We start from the raw sequence: 11,451 nt of genomic DNA, 5'->3' as shown, positions 1-11,451 counted from the left end.
TGGGGAAGATTACCCACGAGGGTTTTCTGTTCTTAATTTATTAATTTTAATTTTAAACTTAATCGTTACCTTATCTTATCTTAATAAAATTATTTTGAACCGTCAATTTGTATCATACTTGGGAGTTTTACATTTTTTTTTTAATTTTAATATGATTCATTGAGATCTAACGCTTAGCCCCCAATAAAAAAGCCTTATGAGAAATCTTAAAAACTTAAATCCTTTAATAGAAAAATATTTTTTAAAGGAAATTGCATGAAATATTTTATTATACTGCGTAATTTTTTTTTGTTATTGAAATTGATATAATCCCTTTAAAAAAAATGATAAATGGTATAATACTGTGGTAGCACCAATAGAAAATTTTTCTCTTAATCATACTAAAGAATCTTTCAAAAAGTCACTTATCTATTGTGTTTTTAACTTGTGTGCTAAATGTACTTCGAATATTTTTTGAGTGATACTTTTTTTTTTTTTATCTTTTTTCAGCCAAAAAAAAAACTTTTTGGACAAGTTCTTTATATGATATTTGCTTCCCACCAAGTACATGTGTTAGATAAAATATGTTGTTCTTTTAAAAATAAATTAATATACGGAAAAATAACCTTTTTAACAGCATCGTTTTATAAATGTTCCAATTTTTTTGTTCAATTAGAAAAAGGACAAGTTATGGTAAGGGCAGTAGTTTTCTCCTATTTATAAGATACAAAATTATTAACTATTTGATTGATTTTCAATGATTCAGATTAAAAATATACACTAAGTTATAAGTATAAAATAGACTACACCTGATTAATTAACAAAAAAAAAAATCTTCAAACCCAGATGCAGCCAACTCCTTCCACCACCTAAAGGCTTAAATTTACTCTTTTGAAAAACTTAAAAGTATAATTTTGGATAGTTTAAAAACACAAAGGGTACTTTTTAGATTATGAAAAATACAAGACAAATGTATGATTTACCTAAAACAGAGTGACTATTTTTTAGATTTTCTCAAGGTAGTTGTTTTCCAGGAGAATGAGGGAAATATGCCAAAATTAATTGACTATTAAAAAAAATGGCATAAAAGTTTGTTCTTAGAAGTAAATAGCATAATTTTTGTAAATGCACATTTACAACCAATTAAAATTCCTAAAATACCCCTTATTCTTCTCCTCCTCCTCACCTTTCTCACAATTTGTACCTTTTGCCGGAACCATCGTTAGATTCAGAATCTTTGCGAATCCGTTGTCGTCGCCATCGCCATCGCTGGAGCATTCACTGAAGTTATAGTCCTTGCCGGATCTATCGCCAGAGCAGTCGTCGGAGTTAGATATATCGTCAAAGTGACGCTGGATATGTCATCAGAGCCGTCGTTGGATCCGTCGCCAGAGTCATAATATTTACCAAGAGTCTTTTGGTGAATAGGCCATTTAAAAATGTTACAGTTTACGGTACATGATTCATTTACTTCTTTGTAAATGATCCATTTAGGTGGTAAATTTTTCATTTACCAAGAACATAAAATGTTTGGATGGTAAATGAAACATTTACCATGTAAATTACGTATTTATTGTCAGTGGTCTAAAAATTAATTACTTCAAAATGCAATTACTTCGTCGTCTAACCTCCTATAGTTGTGACTCTTGTTCCTATGTACTCTTAGTGTTAGATGAACAAAGCCCATACCACAATTAACCTCGATGCTTGTCGGATCACGCTGCTCGAGACTTACTAGAGTTTTGGTTTTCTTCTCACGAAATTTGTTGCTTTTGGCATCGTCGGCGTACATCTCCGATCCCATTACACTCAGACTTTCACGGAGAGTAAAAGCCCCAACCTAATTACTCCAAACAACCACCAGAAAGAGAGGATCAACAAGTGGAAAAGAGAAATATAAAAGAGAGAGAGCAAATAACAACGATTAACGTCGCCATTGCGATGCTCACTGCCTCAACAATGAAGGCAATGAACTCGATGGCGATGACATTCTATCATGATGTCAGAGAAAGAGGAGAAGAGAGAGTTGGTTAGGAGAAGAGAAGGAGATAGAGATGGGTAGAGATGAGAGAATGAAACAAATCTAGATGAAGAAAAAAAGAGAAAATAAAGGACAATTTTGTCAAATTAAGTTCAAAACTACTATTTATTTCTATCAAACTTAAAATTGCTATTTCCAATAATTTGGCTCTACAATTTCCCTTTTCTTCCTAGCCCGTGGAGGTTTGGGTTACATTTGCTAAAATGGGCCGAAGCCAGCAGAGCAAGGCCCAATCAAATTAAGGAGAAAACCAGATCATATTAGTAATGAATCAAATTTTGCAAATACCATTTAAAAATTAACAAAATCATCTAAGATCTATGTAAAAGGGAGAGACAATTAGTCAAAGAAAGATAGCACAAATTATGTTATTCTATGCAACCTATCGTTCTTTATTGGTCTCCTTTTTCCCTAACATAGAAGTTGGCTAAGATCATGTGGGTCACTTAACTACTTCAAATTATAATCATTTATGTCCTACCAAGGTTATAGTAAATTGAGTTGCAATTGTCCTTTTTAGAGGCTAGACAAGATTTGTATTTTTTTTTTTTTTTCAAATTACTTCCTAAACTAGTGCCACTTTTAGCTCTAGGAATTAAAAAAAGTTTTCATCAAAAGCAATGAAAGTCACCCTTTCAACACAGCCCTAATCATAGTGCTAACCTCATTTATGAATTGAATTATTTATCTCATCCTCCAACTCATTAAGTAAACCTTTTTAAGGTTGTCTCATTAGAAGGATGAGAATTTTTTTCTCCAATCAACCACGCTAGGGTCCAAATTGGAGGGAGACTGGCAGTAGCGGAGGGAGGTGGGGCCCAGAAGGGGGGAGGGGGGGCGGCTATTATATTTCTTCACCTCTGTTTTTTAAAAGTTTTTCATATATGCCCTCCTTTATTAGTAAAAATAATATATCTAAAAAAAATCCAATCTCAATTGTTTTCACTTTCTTATTATTCTTTTGGTCTTTTTTGTATTAACTCTTATACTTTTAAATGTGTCTAATTGAATTATTTTTTTTCTAATTTAGTCCTACGAAAATATTTTTATTTTAAATTGGTCCCTTCTAAAATATTTTTTTATATAATAGTGAGCCTCATAAAAAAAAAGTTTGTATGATCCATTGAAATATTTGTTGTCAAGTGTGTCCATAACGAAGGATTTTTTTTAAACAACCCTCTCAATTATTATTTTTCATACACATTTTCTCAAATTTTCTCTTGTTAAAGTATTTTTTTTTTCCCTTCAATTGAGTCCCTATGTACTTGAATAAAATTTTTATTTTTTACGGTACTTCCAAGTACTATTTTCTCATATGTATTATGTATGTACCTTCTAAATTATTATTTTTTATCTAATTTATCTGTAAAATCTTTTTTATTAGAATATGTTCTACGTATCTATACATATAAAATTTAATCCAAAAACATATTCTAATTGAAACATACATTCCAATCCATTTTACTTAAATATATTCTGGTTACTAAACTAAACTTTTTAATGAGTAATAAATTCAAACAAGAAAAAACTTAAACTCTTCAAAATTTTGAATTCAAATATTAAAAAAGTTTAATAAACTGATCAATATACACATTCATAACATGCTTCCAACAACTTAATAGTATGCCAAAAAAAAAAAAAATAGTATTAAGAGTTGATTTTGTTAGCGTTTTTAATATTTTAACATTTTTAGTCTTATTAAATATGGAAAATCCCTGGAGGAATGCCCTTTTAGCAGTGGAACATATAGATTTATATCTTTTTTTAGACACGAAAATTTTTATCATCACCTCCTTCTCTATAAGTTAGATTAAGAGAATATATTGAAATTCTAAAACAATAGCACAAGATGTTCTCTAATTTTCTCTTAAAACCTATTTGGTCAGGACGATAAGAGAGGATAAAAGAACTGAATTAGGATGAGATTTTAATACATTATTTGGTGAAAAATTTTAAAAGATTGTTTATGCAGTCCATGACTGAATCCCCTTGGAGCTATCTTAGCTGAAGATTGGGATTAGATCATTAAACACATTTTCTTGTACTACCTTATCATTTGTTTTTGGATATGGTAAATCAACTTCCGATTGACAAGGTCATGGCCTTTGGATTTTTGGAAATAGGTGGTAGGCACGTGCCAATTCGTAGTTAAAAATTTAGGTGGCATAATGAAAATTCAAAACTTACAAAATTTAGAGCGACATTCTAGATTTGTAACTACATTAGTATTCTTGACATTTTAGGGAAATGTTACTAAAAACATGTTTTAGTTACATTTTGAAACTACTTTTTGTTGTCGTGGGGAGAAGAATAAGATGAGAAATGTGATGCAGTTAATCTTAAAAAAGAAAGCATGAGATTTAACAGCAATCCAAATTTTTCCCATGTCTCTCTCTGCGTTTTGTTTATTCAAAGCCCTCTACGTTTGTTGTTGGGCAGTATAATTCCGATAACAACAACAACAATAATACTACATAAATAAGATAACAGTTTGATTGGTGTTGCGTATTTAGTACATGTATTATAATTTTAAGAAAGGTCTTTGGTCTTTGGTCTTTAGTCAGGCGCTTTCTATGCAGCCATTCGATTGAAAATGGAAGTTCGGATTTTGCTAAGAGTATATGCTACGATTTGGAAAGGGAATTAGACTCATAGGATGTGAACAAAAAAAGAAGCCGAGGTGAATAGGGTGATGAGTCATCTATAAAGAAATAAAAACCCATTTAAAAGTTTGGATTTCTCTGATAATCTTTGCAAAAATAGACTAGCAATAGTCTCTGACTTTTAACCGTCAAAACTATAACAGAATTTGTCTGTTCTGTATTATTTTTTTAATCTAATGTAATTTTAATAAGATATAATGGTCAAAAATTAGAATTACCGATAAAGGGAACTACTATAGAAGCTCGCAATCAACTTGAAAAAGGAAATAAACAAGACCTGAGGCATTTGTATGTTTCCTTTAATAATATTGCGCATGTTATTTGTGGTCTTTCCCCCTCATCTCTCCTTCTTCGCATCAACAAGTAGACCAGCCAGCATAAAAAAAAAAAAAAGATTATTGAGTCTTCTTTGCAAATCTAGCAGTGAAATAAACTTGTCTTTTTATGGATTGAGTGATTAAATTTCTTGTTTTTAATGATTATTGAGTATGAATTTAATTTTTCATTACTATTATATTTTTTATTATTTTATTGACATTTTTTTAGGCTTACGCCCTCTGATTCCGCCTTTTAAAACCTTGGTTATTATAATAAAACCATTTAAAGACCTATATATGGATAACAAAATCAAAATTTCACCATCTAATATAACATCATAAATGCTAAAACTATTTTTTTTATCACTCTATACATTACTTAGATTCTACTAACATGATATATTATTATTTAAATAGAAAATGAGATAGTAGAATCCACATATCAAATAATAAATGCAGAAAGTAATAAAAAGAGTCACGTAAAAAATAAGACTTAACATTTCTCAATATAACATTAGTTACTTGATGAAAACAGCCGAGGACCACTCAAGCGAGCAGTTTTTTTATTCCTCAACCTGAATACTAAAATCAATTATCTAAGGCACGCCCTCAAGTAGATAACTGTAATCAAATCTAAATCCATATCATGCCACACATAAGAACAAAGTATAAAATGTAAACTTGGCCGAATGGAGGGGGGGGAAAAAAAAAAATATATATATATATATATATAATATATATCAGAAATCCCATTTTAAACTTGTTGAGCTCAAGTAAATACTTGTAGTTATTACTCATTCACAAGAAAGGTGATGTGGGAACTCAACAAAAGACAGGCTTGGAATATTGGTTGGTTCCTCTCCTCTAGTATATAGGACTACTTGTGCCAAAAAAAAAAAACAAAAGTGACAAGGCATAACGTAAAAATCGCACCAGGGCATTTAAGTTACAAACTCAGTGACAAATAAAAATTGTGCAAGAACAAGTATTGCTTCTATTGATATCTAATACTCAATAAGTAAACAGAAAATCTCGGTAATCAAATTCCAAAGTTGCAAACTATACATATACCATATCCAAAAATAACTTAAAAAACAAAAAACAAAAATCATGTTCCTTACGAAGATTACTAGATTCCTCTGCTGTTGCTAAGGATGGAGCCGAGGGTGCCGAGGACAGCGAAGGCGAGGAGTGGGCTGACGTCAAGGGTGTCAAAAACTGGAGGGATAATGTTGCGGAAGAGATTGAGATAAGGATCACAGAGGTCGCGGATGGCGGAGAGGGGCTGGCGATCCCAAGGGATGTTGGGGAACCAGCTGAGGAGTACTCTGACCATCAGAACTCCGCTGTAGATGTCGAGCCACTTAGCCAGCCCCGCCGCCACAACCGTCAGTGGTGTGTTCAGGTAGGTACTCTGCCGGTCCCTCACTGCTGCGAAGAACGCGGGGCCCACAGCGGGGCCCAGCGATTGGGAAACTCCAACGACTGCGGGGATTGAGAAAGAGAGCTTGCGGATGATGGCGATGGCGAGGGCGAAGAGGACGGTGAGAGGATGGTGAGGGTTAGGGTTAGTGGAGGAATTGGAGGATTTTGATTTGAGAGGTATTGGGGCGCCCTGGGAGATGGCTCTGCCCAAATTGGACAGAGTAAAAGTTCCTGCAATGATTCAACTTGATCTATTCAAAAAAGAGCACCATAGAAAGCAAGAGACAAAAAATATCTGCAAAGACATTTGATAAAGAAGACCTGAATTGTACTCGTGAGGCTGAAGTAGCTTTGAACGGGCTTTCTCCACCAGCTCCTTCCACTTTTGAGATAAAAGATACAAATCCATCTGTGCTAACAAACACAAGTTACTCGCTAAGTATTGAACATAATCTGTTATATAAGGGTACACGAGGTTTATTACCGACAAATATAAGAATCCTAAAAATGGGCAACCATGTAATTTTTTGTGGGAGTGCTCCTTCATGTTGGAACTTAATGTGTTGTGTTTATTGCTCCAAAAAACACAACAACCATGTGTGTGTGTGAGTGTGTGTGTGTTTATTGCTCAAGAAAACACAACAAACATGTTATTAGTTCATAAACCATTTAAAGACCTGTATATGTCTCTCCAGTAAAATCATGTCACGTCAATTAAAATATTTTAACTGTTACAACTTGTTATGACTTTTTAATTGATGTGATATTAAATTTTAATTGACATGACATTTAATTGACGTGTTATAATATTATTGGAGGGACATAAAAAGGACAAAAATGAGAGGATATAGGAGTTTGATTCCATTAAAAAATAAAAAAGAGTTGAAAATCTTTGAATAAAATCACTTTAAGTCTCAGTTATTTATTTAGCCAAAAAAAAAGTCATTCATTGGTCGTATTTTATCGGATTTTTATTTTATTTTATAAAGAAACACATTTAGAGCCCGTTTAGTTCATGCATTTGAAACCATAATTTTGATTCAAATACAATAATTTTCTCTCACAAAAAAAATTGAACAAAATAAATTCCCGCTAATGGATTCTCTCACAAAATTTGAATTCAAAATAAAAATTATTGGCTTAAACACGTGAATCAAATGGGCAATTAGTTAGTAGTAGGGACGGTAATATGGGTCACGACACGACAACACGACTCGAAAATGACAAGAATTTCGCGGGTTAGGGTTGAGAAAAAAGAAGTTCGGGTCAGAATTGAGTCGACCTGAAATTGACACGAAAAACACGGGTCAATTTCGGGTTGGATCCGCCTAACCCGAACACGACACTCAACTCGTAAAAAACTAAAAAATACATATATTTTTCATTACATATTTTTTATTTTATTATGAACTTGAGACATCATGATAGTTATATTCAAAATCTTATACTATTATTTGCTTAATTTCAATGGATGTTATTGTAATTTAGTATGTTATGAATTTTAAGTTATTTCTAATATGTAAAAAATTAAATAAAAGTATATAATTTTCGTGTCAATTTCGGGTTCACGGGTCAATTTCGTGTCGTATCGTGTCAACCCGTAAAGTGGTCGTGTCATGTTCGTGTTGCGATTTTTAAAAAATTTCATGTCACGGGTCGTGTTCGGGTTGACTGCAAACTTAGAAAGAAACGATCAAAACACAACACGAACACAACATGTAACATGAATTGCCACCCCTAATTAGTAGTCAGTAGTCACCAAGAATTTAGAGCATCTCCAATGCAAATGCTAATGCCAATTATATATTTAGCATCAAAAAATATGATATGGTATGTTGTTTTCATTTTTGCTCTTATGCATAATGCTATTTGAAATGCTAAATCTATTTTTTCCCACAATCATTAAGCTTTGAAAGTTGTAAAAGTAAACTTTTATTTTTAAAGTAATTAGAAAACGCAAAAGTTGCAATGATTACATAAAAAAGTAAACATTTCAACTAATAACAATCAAATGCCAAATTTTTTATATGCTATACTTGGTGGAAAATTCGTCACAAAGTACAACATATGGGAAATTTGGCCCAACAAATAGCACTGCATTGAAGAGTGTTTTTTGCATTCAAGTGGCTACTATTAACTCAAGCATATTAAAAAATAAGTTAAACAAGCAAAAACCCCATTTATAAGGTACAGAGAGACAACTTTGAACCCAACTGTTTTCTTAAGATTTTACTTGGATAATTAAGTGATTAGAGAGATTGCAGCAAACTGGCTGAGTAGTGAGTGCACATCCTAACCTCACCTAAAGTCAACAGTAACGCTAGTTTTGGACTTTTCAAAAGATTATTTATCACCACAATGGTAAAAGGGCTTACATATTAGATATCCTTAATTTTGCAGTTCCAATACCATGTTCCTCCACAAACTATCTGAGTTAATATTAGCTCTTACAATATAATCTACTAACTGGAAAAATGTCTGATCCTTCGCAACACAGAGATTCTTTTGAATCAAATGCATAACCTCTTAATCTAAAAAAAGGTCTCTAAAGGAGCAGGACATGACAGAGTAATCTTTAAATGTATAAATTGTAACGGTAGGAGCTAATTAATAAGGTTATACTATGCTCTCCTTCTTATATGCAATATTCAAACCAAAAACAAATTTTGTTTAGCTTTTCATTTCTCTTTGGTTATGTTTTTAACTAAATAAAGGCCTTTTTAAAATGGCATGGGAATTATTCTTAATACGCAATCCAAATGGATCTGATAATTCCTAGCTTTAGAGGGCAATTCAATTAAACAAGGCATTATAATAAAACTATTGAATCAAGGCCTCAACTCCTGTTACACAAAACCCTGTAAACTACCCATAGTTATTTTCAATCTTAGCATGTCTAGTCTTGGAACCTACCAGCTCTTACTACAGAGCCTTATATCTCTTTTGTAATGTTAGTTAGATTCCTGAATGTTTTGGGATTTCAAGCAACTAATGAACTGGAGTTTTATCACAAGGTCCCCTATATAAAATTCTGGAAGAAAAATAATGCGTAGTACTATTATATCAGCTATAATAGCCCCATGAACATCAACCAAACTTTCAGCGCAGTACTAATTGTCACAAGGAGCAGAAGACTCTACTCAATCTGTAAAATAAGGAAAACCTAGCGTTAGTGTTTAATTCATTTCAACTCACCTGGCATATAGCATCGAATCTATCCACTCCAAACATGCCCAAATTGGACAGAGTAAAGGCCTTGTTGGACTCCACGACGACGACGCAGACGCTCTCGCCTTTGGAGAGGACGTCGCCCTCGGACTTTACCCGAGACACGATCTTGCCCTCTGCCGTGGTGGAGCTGAGCGCCGGCATGAAGATCTCCCTCCTCCGCCGCCGCGGAAATGCCGCCGAGGAGAGGTGCGGAAACCGCCAAGGGAGGGAGGCGGAGATGGAGGAGGAGAATGAGACGGTGGGGACCATTGTCGCCTGCGCGAGGAACGGAGACGCCATTGGAAAGAGGAATAGAGAGAGAGAAAATGGGGTTCGGTTCCAGTTGGGTTTGGGGGCGCGGATGAGAAGTGTTGGTCCTTTTTTGTACGGATTATTTATAATACTCCTTTGAAATTATGCCTTTTTTTTTTTTTTTTGAAATTATGTTATTTTAAAGTAATTTTTGTATTATACTTTTAATTTAATTAATTAAATAAAAAGCTTATTCATTTTGAGAAATTATTATGGGTGGTCTTTTTTAATCATCTATTTTCATAAATGACCAGATTTTTTTTATTTTATGAAAATGATCGTTTTGTTTATATGAGTTAATTAGTGATTAATTAATTAACCGCAATCAATCAGTGATTGATTTATAGTCAATCATGATTGATCGTTTCATAATTAATTTATCAATAATTTATTATTAATAAACATATAATTTATTGATTGAAGTTGATTAATTAATAATTAATTTTAGTTAATATAACACCCTGAAGAATTAATTGAGATTAATTAAGGTAATTGAGATTATTAGTGTGTCTAATCTGGATTATTAATTGAGTTTAATTAATAAATGTTTCTGACACGTGTGAGTTTAAATAGTTCCAAGGTATTTAAATTATTCTCAGTAATTTATTTTAAATCAGAAGTGTGTATGGGCGCATTTCTGGACTACTTTTTTAAAATACTGTACACATGTCATTTTCTTTCCTTTTCCTTTTCTTTTCTTTTTCCTTTTTCCTTTCCTTTTTCTTTTTCCTTTCTTTTTCCCTTCCTTTCCCGTGTGTCTCTCTCTCCCTCACTCTCTCTCTCACTCTCCCGTGCTCTCTCTCACTCTCTCCCATTTTTGTCCCAAATCAAACGGATCTTGAACCAATGAAAGATTTAAAGAAGTTTTCAACGTCAAGAGAAGGATTCGAGGTAAGATTACTGAAAGAACCTCTCTTGAATCTCAAGTTTTTGAATTTCAAAACTTACTTTTGGTTCAAACCGGATTTTGATGGTTTTTGAGTAAAACTAGAGTAGAAATTGGAGATCTTGGGTTCTTTGGACTTGTTTTAGGACCTAGAACCCAGATCTAGTGATTTTCCTTTGAAATATCTCGATTTGGGACTAGATTTGTAGGTTTTGGAATGATTTCTGTGAGCTTCTTTGGCGCAGCTGATTCCACCGGTCGACCTGTGCGGTCGACCGGATCACATGGAAACCGGTCGACCGAACTGTAGGCTGACCGGTCGACCGGTGTGCACACCACCGGTTGACCGGTAGTGTTGCATTACTCTGTCACCGATTGACCGGTTGACACGGGGTTTGACCCTGTTTGGCCTGAAATTGCTGTTTTTTACCCCTGTTTTTAGGGAGAACCCAAATTAGCTTCATTTGGGGACTTGAGATAATGGATTAGCATTGTTAATCCTCGATTTGAGATTGAAAACCCTTGGAATGATATTTTGAAACATGAAAATGGATTAGGGCACACTAATTGGAAACCTTGGTATCTAATTGAGATTGGATTGCTTTAGGAATGAGAATT

At 33.3% G+C, this 11,451-nt stretch overlaps 1 protein-coding gene across 1 annotated transcript; it reads right to left on the bottom strand.

Moving 5' to 3' along the window:
* Window positions 1-5,958: 5,958 nt before the first annotated feature.
* On the bottom strand, window positions 5,959-10,015 carry LOC21405261 (ylmG homolog protein 1-2, chloroplastic). The gene is made up of 3 exons (XM_010094550.2): window positions 9,621-10,015; window positions 6,747-6,834; window positions 5,959-6,656 (listed from the first exon to the last, which is right to left on the bottom strand). The coding sequence occupies exons 1-3, from the start codon at window positions 9,933-9,935 to the stop codon at window positions 6,130-6,132; spliced, it is 930 nt and encodes a 309-aa protein (XP_010092852.1). The 5' UTR covers window positions 9,936-10,015; the 3' UTR covers window positions 5,959-6,129.
* Between the last annotated feature and the right edge of the window lie 1,436 nt (window positions 10,016-11,451).

This window comes from Morus notabilis, unplaced genomic scaffold (genome assembly GCF_000414095.1).
Source record: "Morus notabilis unplaced genomic scaffold, ASM41409v2 Scaffold594, whole genome shotgun sequence".
NCBI classification, from domain to species: Eukaryota; Viridiplantae; Streptophyta; class Magnoliopsida; order Rosales; family Moraceae; genus Morus; species Morus notabilis.
Note: the sequence above shows the minus strand (reverse complement) of the source record. Positions and strands in the feature narration are given on the sequence as shown.

What these genes read in the sequence shown, in the direction of transcription:
- LOC21405261 (XM_010094550.2), bottom strand. Translation starts at nt 9,935, where the DNA reads ATGGCGTCTCCGTTCCTCGCGCAGGCGACAATGGTCCCCACCGTCTCA. An exon ending in GATTCGATGCTATATGCCAG is followed by an intron (nt 6,835 to 9,620) that starts GTGAGTTGAAAT and finishes TTGTTAGCACAG; the next exon opens with ATGGATTTGTATCTTTTATC. An exon ending in GCCTCACGAGTACAATTCAG is followed by an intron (nt 6,657 to 6,746) that starts GTCTTCTTTATC and finishes GAATCATTGCAG; the next exon opens with GAACTTTTACTCTGTCCAAT.